This window comes from Lissotriton helveticus, chromosome 5_1, assembly GCF_964261635.1.
Source record: "Lissotriton helveticus chromosome 5_1, aLisHel1.1, whole genome shotgun sequence".
Classification (NCBI taxonomy): Eukaryota; Metazoa; Chordata; class Amphibia; order Caudata; family Salamandridae; genus Lissotriton; species Lissotriton helveticus.
In genome coordinates this window covers 1080586744-1080598803 of record NC_136065.1, presented here as the reverse complement: position 1 = coordinate 1080598803, position 12060 = coordinate 1080586744, and the positions used below count along the sequence as shown (strand labels likewise).

The 12060-nt window shown below is 44.9% G+C and overlaps 1 protein-coding gene across 1 annotated transcript in view; it reads left to right on the top strand.

The window, feature by feature from the left end:
- Positions 1 to 12060, top strand: part of TWNK (twinkle mtDNA helicase) — a 107788-nt gene that overhangs the window by 62308 nt on the left and 33420 nt on the right. The window contains exon 3 of the mRNA XM_078643646.1: positions 10270 to 10377. Coding sequence (XP_078499772.1) covers positions 10270 to 10377 — 108 coding nt within the window. The remainder of the gene's footprint in view (positions 1 to 10269; positions 10378 to 12060) is intronic.

Genomic DNA, 12060 nt, shown 5'->3' with positions numbered 1-12060 from the left:
ATGAAGTAATGTAATTAATGGACTGGCTCACTGATCCAAGTTATTTGGTGGTTACAGACTTAGCGCAGCCTGGATCTGTAGACCTCTTTCATACTTTGAGAACTGGTTTGATTTTTTCTCAGCACCAAGATACCCCTTGGATGAGTGCGTCACTTTATAGTCCACATTTGTAAAGTCCACATTTTGGTAAAGCGCCCAATCACCCGTAAGGGTCTCTAGGCGCTGGGGGGCCGTCGGGAAGATTAAGCGAGCTATTGCCCAGAGTCACATGGTGCTGGGCTAACCTGCCGCCGGAGCCGGGGATCGAACCGTGGTCCCCAGATTCCAGCGTCAGTCGCCGTGGCGCCACACCTCTCCCATAAAAACTAAACTATTTTCTAAAAATAACCTGAAGCACTTGTGCTAGAGTTAGATTGTGTATCCACTACTATTGAGTTTCTACAAAGGCTTTTTGATGTGGATTATTTTGTTTTAGACTTTTAGACCCACCTTCCTGGGCATCAGGGCACTCAGAATACTATGCTCCAGTCGCATAAACTGGATTGTTCCCTGTTGGTGTCCTGGGGCACACGTAGACAAAGGCAATAGAACTGCAGGCAAGGGAGACTGCACAGACTTGATCAGGAGAGTGGCTGGTAGCTCAGCCTTCCTAGGATACAGGTATCCCTGACTATAGATTTATTGCTGCCACCACTGTCCGTGTACTGCAGCCAGTGTAGAGAGGGCAGTAACTACTCTCTGTGAAATAGGTGTGCACTATGCATGCCCGCCCTCAACCTCCGAGCTAAGCTCTAGGCCCAGGGTCTCAATCTATGTAAACAGGGAGATCCTCCGTGGACATGTACGATTGTCAAGCTCACTGAGGTAGAGATTTAGAAAACATACAAGGCCTTTTAAGTGACTTGACAGGGGATCCGCATGAGGCAGGGTAAGCACGCTGTCCAGAGAAATGCAGAAGACTTCCCTCCCAACATATGCACCCCCCGCCCCCAAATCAGTGGGAGAAGATCGATCATCTGATTGGACAAACCAGCGGGAAAGGCCAGCTGCATTACCGTGCTATAAGCCTGCTTTATGTTCCACAGAGAAATCTAGCCCTGCAGAGATATGGACCAACTAAGCAACTTTGGGCTCTAGCCCTTCATTGCCACAAGCCACTTGAGGGGTTTGTGATCTGTCTCTAGCACAAACCTCACACCAAACGAATAAGGCCTGAATCTTTGAAGGGCCCCCAGTATGTCAAATAATTATTTTTCAACAGAAGACCAGTTCTGCTCCCTGGGGAGTAATCGGCGGTTGATAAAGGCCACTAGATGCTCCCTTCCCATTGCGCTGGACAAGAACTGCCCCAACTCAATTGTCTGAAGCATGTCTGCACAATGATGGTCTGAGTGTAATCGGGGGCCTTCAACACAGGAGCATTGCATAGTGCAGTCTTCATTTCATCAAATGCCTTCTGACACTAGAGTCCAGATCCCCTTCCTGGGCTGCTTCTTAGAGGTCAGGGCTGTTAAAGGATCAACTGTGGTCCCATAGTTTGTTACAAAGTTCTGATAGTAACCAGTAAGACCCTTACCTATGTCTGGGTAGTAGGAATCTCCTAGTCTAGCACCACCTGAACTTTAACCTCCAGGGGGCGAATATTCCCTCTACCCACCTGATGTCCAAGATAAACAACAGAGGACTGACCAACTTGACACTTGGTTGCCTTAATGGACAGTTTGGCCCCCTGCATCCTCACCAATACCTGCTCCAGGTGTTCCTTGTGGTCATCCAACAAGGTGCTGAATACAGCAGTGTCATCCAGGTACGCCACACAGAATTAATCCAGACCTGACAACACATGGTTGACTGGCCCTGGAAAGTGGTGGGAGCATTTTTCAATCCAAAAGGCGTAACTTAAAATGGTAGACGCCCCCTGTGGTTGAAAATGCTGTTTTCTCCTTGGCACAAGGGGTTAATGCAAGCGCTGGTTGGATAAAAAGTGCTTAGGTACTTTGCGGCACCCAACACCCAACCTATCCACCAGCTCATCAGCTCGGGGAATAGGATGGGCATCAGTTTGGTTTTTTCACAGTATTTAGACCGTGATAGTCCAACCATAAGCGCAAGTCAGCTGCCACTTACTTATGCACTAACATCACTGGGCTGGCCCAGGGGCTACCGTATTGATGCACTCTTGGACCAGTCTGACATCCTGAAATTTTTGCTCTTAACAGGCAGGGTGTCCCCTGTGTCTATTTCATGGACACAGGCAGGCATCAAACCTGGTGTAAGTGAAAAGAGATGGTAAAATCTCCCCAGCAGCTTTTTACACTCCACTTGCTGTTCAGGTGTCAGTTCAGAGGCAAGCTTAACTCCCTCAACTGAACCATCCTTCTTATCACCTTGTAATAAGTCAGGGAGCAGCTTCTTTGTAAGTAAAGAAACTGTGCACTTCCTGCGAAGGCACAGATTCAGACAATTATTATGGAACACTATTTGGGGATCTCGTGCGGCCCCTGTGTCAACTAAATAGTTGACATCAGACAACTTCCTAACAACTTTGTAGGGACCCAACCACTTGTCCTCCAGAGCCTAGGGACAAATCGGCATCAGGACCCTCACTTCTGGTCCTGTGGGTACCCAGTCATCATAGCCTTCTGGTCATACCGCTCCTTTATCTGGCTTGAAGATTCTTCTTGGCCCAGCTCATGAGTAAAGCAATCAGTCTACGGAGACTCGGGGCATAGTCTACCACATCATGGGTGCAGGACTTCGGGTTGCCCGCCCAGCCATCCTTGCTGTCAGGGGACTCGTACAGGATACCTAAAAAGAGGTTCCAAGGGATTGAACCCTACTCCTTTCTGCGGTATCTCTCTGTAAGCAAACATGTATGGCAAGAGGAGATTCCACTTCCTCTTGAGTAGATCAGACAGAGTCCACTTCATGTTCTTTAGGGTCTTATTGAACCACTACACCAAAACATGGGTCTGGGGGTGGTAAGCAGTGGAGAAGTCACACCTGCCTCTTCCCACATGACCTTCATGTAAGATGAGAAGAAGTTTGTTCCCCAATTGATAACCACTATCTGCAGAAATCCAACCCTGGAAAAGATCCCTAGAAAGCCCTAGATGCAACCTTGGCAGGAGTGCTCTTCAAAGCCACTACCTCGGAGTACCCGGTGGCATGATCCGACACAACATGAATGCATTTGTTGCTTGAGGATGATGGAGGGTCAAACAGACCAACTATATCAATCCCCATCCTCTCAAAGGGTACCCCCACAACAGGTAGGGGCACCAAGCGTGCTTCGCCTGGCCACCAGCCTCGCCGCTGGCCTAACAGACCAGAAAGGCTCAGCAAAGCTTCTCCATGTTCTGACGAACTCCTGGCCTGTAAAACATGTCTTTTTTGATGCCCAAGTGACCAGCTAAGGGTAGTTCATGGGCTAGCTGAAATTCCTGTGCACAAGAGGCACCACCAATCTTTAGCTGGCTCTTAGCTCTGGGTCAGTGGGCTCACTGTAAAGAAGTCTATCTTCCCAAACCACCTTGTGCTTTACAAATACTCCAGTAGAGACCTGTTCCTGAGCAGTCTTCCGCAGGCCAACAAGTGTAGGACACTCACCTTGTGCCTTACAAAACTCCTCACTGGACGGTTTTCCTGCTGTCAGCAGCTCCTGCAGCTGTGGTAGGGACCCAAACTCCAACACCTTATCCGCCTCTGGATGCTCACCCTCCTCTCCAACTGGAGCAGGAGGTGCAGACACCAGGACAGGAGACTTCTCAGAATCTGCCTTGGTTCTTGTTCTGGCCTATTCCCCTCTAGTCTCTCTTTTGCTAGAGTGGTGCCCATCTCACTAGGAAGCAGTTTACAGTCTGCTCCCTAGTGAGCACAGCTGATGAAATACAAGCCATATATGCCTCAGGGCCTGATACTAACCCGGGATCAACCAGGTAATTTTTTAAGAAAGTATACAATGCCCTGCTTCTTTCGCAACCCCACATTGACAATGGCCTTTTTGCCATTCATCTCTATGTCCACTCTTGCAAGAAGGTACTCCATATCATCACCGGTAGCTACGAGTCTATAACCTGTGGAACCAGGGATGATCTCCTCGGGTTTGAGATATTTTCGCTCACCCACTGTTCTGTATGCACCAGTATCCTTCATGGCAGGAACCTTCTTTCCATTGATACTTGCCACACTCATATACCCCCTTGAGTTAGGGTGAGTATGCTTAATTGCCCCTGGGCGAGTTCCCAGATGTCCCTGGTGATTAAGTTAAACTCAGTTGAGCCTCCCTTCATGTCTGCCCCCACTGAAAGCACACTTGCTGTCATGCGTGCCTCTGGCACCGCATCCTTCCCATGGCAGTCTGGTTCTCTGGGACAATTACAGCATTTAATCACCTTGGGGGTGAACGGACCCGTCCCTCCTTTCCACTTCTGGTGCTGACTAGAGGCCCCATTCCCGTAAGACTTCTGTCCTGGCGAGATCCTCGGGAACTGTTCTGGCCCTTCCTCCCCTTGTGTAGGGCCAGGCTGCTGTGAGATCTTTTCCCCCTTGGGCTTGAAACTGTGGTTCTTCTGCCACTTGTTCACTCTGTTGGCCAGCCACTTCTCAGCCAACACTGCAAGTTTCTCGGGATCCCTCTCAACAAAGTCTGTCTGAGTGGGTTAGAGTACTCCTCTCGGTGACTCTCTTCTATCGTCACCTGATTTAGGGGCAGGTAATCATTTGCCTCCATCCTTTTCACCCACTCATTCCAGTCTCTCACTATGTCATGGACCCAATTTGCAAAAGAAACTCCATGTGCCTTTGTGTTCTCACTGAACCTCTGCAAGTACTGGGCTGGTTTCAACCCAACCCATCTAATCAAATAAACCTTCATGCACTCATTTCCGACTGTCTTTGTCAAGCATCCTTTCAATTACTTCAGTCACTTCCCCGGAGGCGACTCAGTAGAGTCGCTGCTCTGAACTGCCCATTCAGACTTTGAGCCTTACATGCTAGACCAATTGTACGCATTCAGCTGAGAATATCGGTTTCTGGGACATACATGTGTATCAATTTCTTTCGTACCTTGGTGGTACCCCAGGAGCATTCACCATCCTCAGAGCTCAGCCTTCTCTTCACTTCTAACTTGAGCTTCTCTTTCTCCAGGGCTATCCGCTCTTTCTCCACTTCCCTATCTTTCTCTTTCTCCTGCTCCTGCTCCTCCTTCTCTTTCTCCCTCTCCTTCCAAGCCCACTCTTACTCTTTGCTGCTCCTCTTCTGCCTGGCAGGCCATCCTTTGCTTCTCCTCAAAATCCCTCACTTTCGCCTCTGCTAAGTCCTTAGCTTCCTGGAGTTTTAGGGTCTTGGTTAGGTTAGTCCCTCCTAAGTAGCCAAATGCTGGGGCAGGGGACAATTTGGCTAAGGGGAGGTGAAAGTCTAGGGGCAGTTCTAGGGGAAAGGTAGGGGCAGGTGTAGGGGAAGCCCGCACTGACAGACTTGGCTGGTTTGTGACAACAGTGGTCTCCACCTCCCACACTACACTAACCACTTCCTCAAATCATTTTGTCATGTGGCTAATCAAGCATTGCCGGTCTCCAGACTCTGGGACATTCCACCCCCTGTCAGCGCACATTTGCTTTAATTCCTCTACCTTCAAGTTCTACAGTTTAAATTTCTCTCCATTGTTATCTGCTATTTTACATATAACTTATGGGTATCTACTGGACTTATCAATTGGCATCAGTGTCCACTGAGCCTGAAGTCTAGGGATCCAACACCACTTGCCACCAATGTTAGACCCGGCTTCTTGGACATCAGGGCACTCATGTTACTATGCTCCAATTGCATCAACTGGAGTGTTCCCCGCCTGTGTCCTGAGGCCTCAGTACTAGTGGACCCAAAACTGGATAACCAAGTATTCCTCTCCAGCACTAGACTTTCTCAGGGTAGTGAGACAGAGCAGTCCAAGGCTTACTGTGAGGTGGGTTTAGACATTCAGAATACAGTGCACACAGTACTACTAGCTGATAAAATCAATGTCCAGTCAGTGCTTTACTTTTTAAAAAGAAAAGTACTTTGATACTTTCAGAAATATTCTACTCATAAAAATAGGATAAACAGTGAAAAACAGATGTCTCTACAACGCTCTAGACCAGAGTTCTGACACCAAACAGTATTATAGCACCTAGACACTAACCACTACAAAATGCAGTTAACATGTAGACACACAAGTAGCATTGCATATTACGGACTATGTTGCACAATGTTGCTCCCATTTGCTAGAACCATGATACCAAACCTTGGATTGAAATAATATAGTTTCAGCGTTTGATGTGAAGTTAGTTTCTTGATCAGCCCTTAACCTGCCACCCAAAGAAACAGAAGTGCCCTCCCTTCTTGAGCGAGGACACCTCTCTAGTGGCATTAGGGAGCTGATCAGGGGAGCCTGATGTCTTGGCACAGTTTACTGGCGTCCCACTGTCCAGTAGCCACTGGCTAGCTGTAGGAGAGTAGGGCCTGGCCAGAATGCCAGTACACCCTGAAACCCCCAGATGTCGCAAAAGAAATGAGGAGGGCCTATACCACAGTACACTCTTCACCAGCTACAGATTGTAACTGGAAGTACCACACAGCTCCCACAGCACAGGGAAGGGGTTTGGGCAAATTGATCTCACCTTCAGGAACTGGGATCAAGCTTCCCCGTTTCCCTTTAACTCCATTCATGTACTGCAAACTTCCTTATCTTGAGCAGCTGTCTGCAGTTTCCTTTTGTTCCAAGTGGCAGCACCACAAGCCTCGCACAACAGCTGGTTCTCTGACCGATGCCCTTTCTCCTCATCAAACTGGCAAATTCCTTTGCAGCATAATCCATCAGTAACAAAGAAAATGCCCTCAAGTTCAATCCCTATCAAGGGGTAGTCCAACGTGGTGAGCAAGCTTATTGTCTTATCTTCACAACTCGAGCCATGGCTGGCTTCCTTGGACAGACCTGGTTTTGGCCGCCTTGATAGAACCATAGACCAGTCTAGAACAATAACTGACCACTAAGGCCAGACTTTTATCACCTCTGATTGATAGGCTGAACCAATCAGAAGGTCTGCTACTTTTGAATCCTGGGTGCCCCTCCAGTATTGAGGCATAATTGTGGAATGTTTACTGCGTGCCAAGGCATGCAAAGGATGACTTACTGTATTCCATTGTACCAGACTGGGCTATTCTCAAGAGAGGAATTTTAATTAACTCCAGATCAGGAGGCCCTGACCATTACCCAACTGAAAGGGGGGGGGGTCCATCCTAGCAGATTTAGTGCAGCTAAAATAGATGAGAACAAGTGTCTACCCCCAGCCCACCAGGCTTCTCCAAGGGATAGGGAGGACTGAGCAGGAGCTTGAATGTCCAGCAGAACAGCTCAGTTCACATTACACACAATGGCTCACCTCACCATCCTCACCTAGCACACCCATTGGATTTCAAACACAAGTGCCAGGTAGACAAAGGCAACAGGACAACAGGCAAGGGAGACTGCACAGACTTGATCAAGAGGGTGACTAGTAGCCCACCCCTCCTAGAATACAGGAATACAGATATCCCAGACTATAGATTTTGTGCTGCCACCACCAGGGATGTGGAATTCCCATAGCCCGACGCCCTGGACATATTGTTTGGGGTCAAGGGCAACAAGTTTTCATGTGTATTTTGTCCTTGGGACATGTAGGCCCACCCCTGCAGCGCAAACCCTTTAGTTGCCAGTTTGCAGTACCACATTAAGGGCCAGGGAAGGGCACAGTCTGCAGTTAAGGTAATCTTTTTGTCCATATGTTTATGCTGTTCAAACTTGTATTTATGGCTCATTAATTTAAAACCTTTATTATTAGGGTGAGCTTTCAAAGTAAATCTTGTAAGCACTAACTGTACTACTGACAGTGTTTCCAGTATAAAAAATGTGCACACACATTTTTAAGGTTTAGCAATATTAGGGTATGTATAATCCTCCTAGAATGCTCTCTGATTTGAGGCAAATATTTGAAGAAGCTTGAAAGCAAGATTGATGATACTTTGCTTTCAAAATAAAATGTTCATAAAAAAATGAAAGCAGGAAAAAAAACATTTCGCTAAACTACTGTAAAATCTCTGGTACCATTTCTTTGCAGCATCATTTAGTAACATGTTTTTGATGCATGCTAGTATTTCCCAAAAATATTCATAATGGAGAATCAGTTTAACCAGTTCCAATAAGATTATGGGAAACAAAAATAAACAAGCATTGGCAAAGCCAGTAGGTTGGAAATCGGTGGGCAGCTTTTTAGTTTTGTCAATGTGTGACTTGTTTTGGCATGGCTTTTGTAAACCTTTATTGGTGTGGGAGCTGCCGGGCCCTCACCATTATAACAAACATTGGCAAAAGCAAAAATTGGTTTTGGTCTCAAAAAGCACACACTGGCACAGTAGTTACTCGCCCTGAACAAAATTACTTTGTGTGCCGATATGCTCCATCTGAAAAAGCAGAATGCTGTCACTCACAGTGAAGCCAGCCAATACAGAGAGAGAAACAGACTTTTGATAAACGCAAAAGGTCATGGCCAACACCAGACCAAATTAGGGGCCCGATTATTAAAGAAAGTCTCAAAAGGGCACGCATGGTATATGTCCTTGCACTAAGTGCAGCTATATGGCTTTCGTGAATTCCCAAAAATTTACAGAAGTAGCTCAAGAAATAGTACTCCTAGAAAATATTTGTGAACTGCATTTTAGCATGAGCCAATATGCATGTATAGATTTGCTCATGTGAAAATCTAAGTGTTTTGAAGTTCACTTTCCCGCCAACCACTTTTTTCCCAACTCTGGAAGAAGGTTTACATCTGTCATTGTCAGAAGTACATTTCCAACATTTGTCAGTATGGGAAAAGATTAGAGAGGAGTTGTTGAAAACCCTTAAAACATGCACGTTAGTAGGTTTGCACAGACTCAAATGGGCTTTCTAACCCTGGAACTATTGATTACTACTACTTTCAGCCCCAGTATCTGCGGAAACGTAGCAACATAAGGGGAATGCAAGAATTCAAACACTACTATGGTAGGAGCCCAGTCATAGTCAAGAGAGACTATATCAGAGCTCTTATATAATCCATAATTTGTCGCTGCACTACATGGAACCAAATGGACATGTGGATTTTGTTACGGGACAAGTAGATTTATGAAGCAACCTGCCCCATGGACAAGTAGATATTTTATTAAATTCCACATCACTGCACCACTGTCAATCTACTGCAACCTGGGTAGAGAGGGTATTAGCCACTCTATGAAATAGGGGTGCTCTATGCATCCCCCCTCAAACTCCGAGCCAAGCTGTAGGGTCTCCATCCATTAAAACAGAGGGACCCTCAGTGGACATGCATGACTGTCCTGCTCACTGAGTTAGGGATCTAGAAAACATACAGTAACTTTTAAGTGACTTGCCTGGATTTCAGCATTTGGTAGAGGAAGCACACTGTCCAGAGACATGTAGAAGACTTCCCGCTCCAACAGTCTTCTGTACATTTGTAATGCCATAATCTCTGTGGAAGCAGAATTTTATCGGTCTACAACCACTTCTGCATTTGTAAGGCTATAGGGAGCACATAAGTTTATTTTAGAATATTTATAATTTTAAGATTTAACTTGAGCTATAAGGTCAACAAAATTGAACCATTGACATTTTCAATTAGGTCTGTTAGTCATTGTGAATGCTCTCTACTAAAAATTGTGAAAATACACAAATTAGTTTCTTTGTTTTGCAAATGTATCATGGCTAGACTAGCTATACTTCGCTTAAGCCTTCAATAAGAGTGCAACACAAGTGAGGATTTTCCCATTTTCAGGTGGATATAAGTAGTTTTTACCAATCGATTTGATGAAAATGTGTTGCCTGGAACGTTGCTTGCATATGATACTGTATGGTGTCACTTGTATGATATATTACGGATTCCTTTGTGTAAGACTCATACACGAAATAGTTATATGAGTAGTCCGTTTAGTGTTTCGGGTAGATCATTCTTTACTGTTTCTGAGAACGTTCTACATCCAGAGTGGGAAAATCTCTGTCTTTTTTCCTTTGTTTTGCAAAATGTAGTCTGCTCCATAAAAAGATGTCTATGTAAACTGACCTGAAATTCTGGTAACACCTTCTCTCCCTTCGCTCACAGTGGTTATATTTTTTCCTGATCCTCATTTTCTGTGGTTTTTAGATAGGGTCTGGTGGTAAGTTTTCAGAGTTTGACTCTAAAAAGAATTGTGTATTTCCCATTGCAGGGCAGTCTTGGACACTATGCACCATGCAGTCTACATGTACGACATCAGCCATGTGGTTATTGACAATCTGCAGTTCATGATGGGATATGAGCAGGCCAACATTGACAAGTAAGTATCCACACCAATGTAATATGACCTTACACTTTGAGAAGAGACTTGCGTTGCAAATTCATCTTTTGTGAATACCGTGCACTTGTAAATAAAGCCTTATATGTGTGTAAACTAAGTGCAAATGGCTTTGTGAGTCGATCCTAAGTATTAAGTCACGATATTGAACAGAAACTTGGGGTCCGTTGTTATCAACAATCAAAACCTGTCTGTACTATGAACAAATTTAATTAACTATACCAGCTGATGTGTATGATTCTAGTGAGTGAATATATTTTCCATAGTTATTAGATACTTATTATTTCTTTGAGCTCTGGATTTCATCCAAGGGTAGACCTGGACTTAGTCTGAATCCTCCCACTCAATCTAATTAATCTCTAAGCGCTGCTTTTAGACGACAAGGCCCCCAAACCACTCTGCTGCGCGTTACCATCATCCTATCTTTAATTGGCTTCTTATTATTGAGAGGTAAACAGTCTAATTGGAATCGAATTCCCTGGTTAGCAGAAGTTTGCACATAGCTTCAAAAGACTCCGCCAACCCCCTCCACTGGCAGTATGTACTGCTTACCACAGCAAAACATGTGGTCTTTAAAAACGCAACTAATCAAGCAATGTAATTGTACAATTATTTTTTGTTGTTGCAATTATCTAAACAATAAAGCGCACATTTTCCTGCTTGGAAAAATATTTTTTTTCCTGCAAACTTTACCAGAATTAAGATGTAATATAACCATAATGGTTAATGTGTGCTGTCGTCCAGTAATCATCTTGTCTTTTTGATTACATTTACAAACTACTTCATCTTCGGTTCTGTATTTCTTTTTTCTTGTGTGTGTTTGTAAGTAACATGAAATATTAAGTTTTCCTCTTTCTCTACCCGTTTCCCATCTTCCACCATGACCAGTTTGAAGCACCCATCAGGCGCTAGTGACAGACTACAAACCTAATAAATATGTGTATTAAGACTTCTAAAATGGCTACTGTAATGCCACCTTATTCATATAGATGTCTACCTTCGTTATCGTTGAGGTGTTCCACATGAAGATGAGGTAATCTTGGTTCTCCTGTAGTACCGACCAATGACAGATGGAAGTGCACCACACGAAAGTTGTGCTAGAAAGTGCTCTCCTTCAATGGATACTTTTAGTAAAGAGGCAGAGGGCCACATTTGAAAATTGCTGCCCCCTCGATAGGTCCTGCCCCACTAAAGTTGGGGTTAGGCTCCCATGGGAATGAGGAAAGTTAAAACTCTGACAGAACGCTGTATATGTCATACCTCACCACAGGCATTTCAACAGTGGTTGGAAGGAAGGGGAGGGTGGTGCACCACACTGTGAGAGCAGAATCTCCCATGGATGTAGATTCGGTGGTAGCGTGGGTGGGGCTAGGAGCAGGGAGAAGGTAAGAATCTGTCTGTTTACTTGCTAGGACCAGCAAGTAAATGGGTATGAAACACAAAGATGTGCTGGGCCTAATATTAATTTAATGTTACTTCTCATTAACTTGTGCAGTGACATTTGCTAAATAGTGACCTCTTTGAGTGATGGCGGAGAAGTTTCGATTTTGGTATACAAGACTATTTATTGCCAGATTTCTAAGATTAACTGGTCATTTTTTTTTACTAAAAACAACCACTATTTTTCAGTTATTACCGATCTTTTTACATCTGTAAATATTAAGT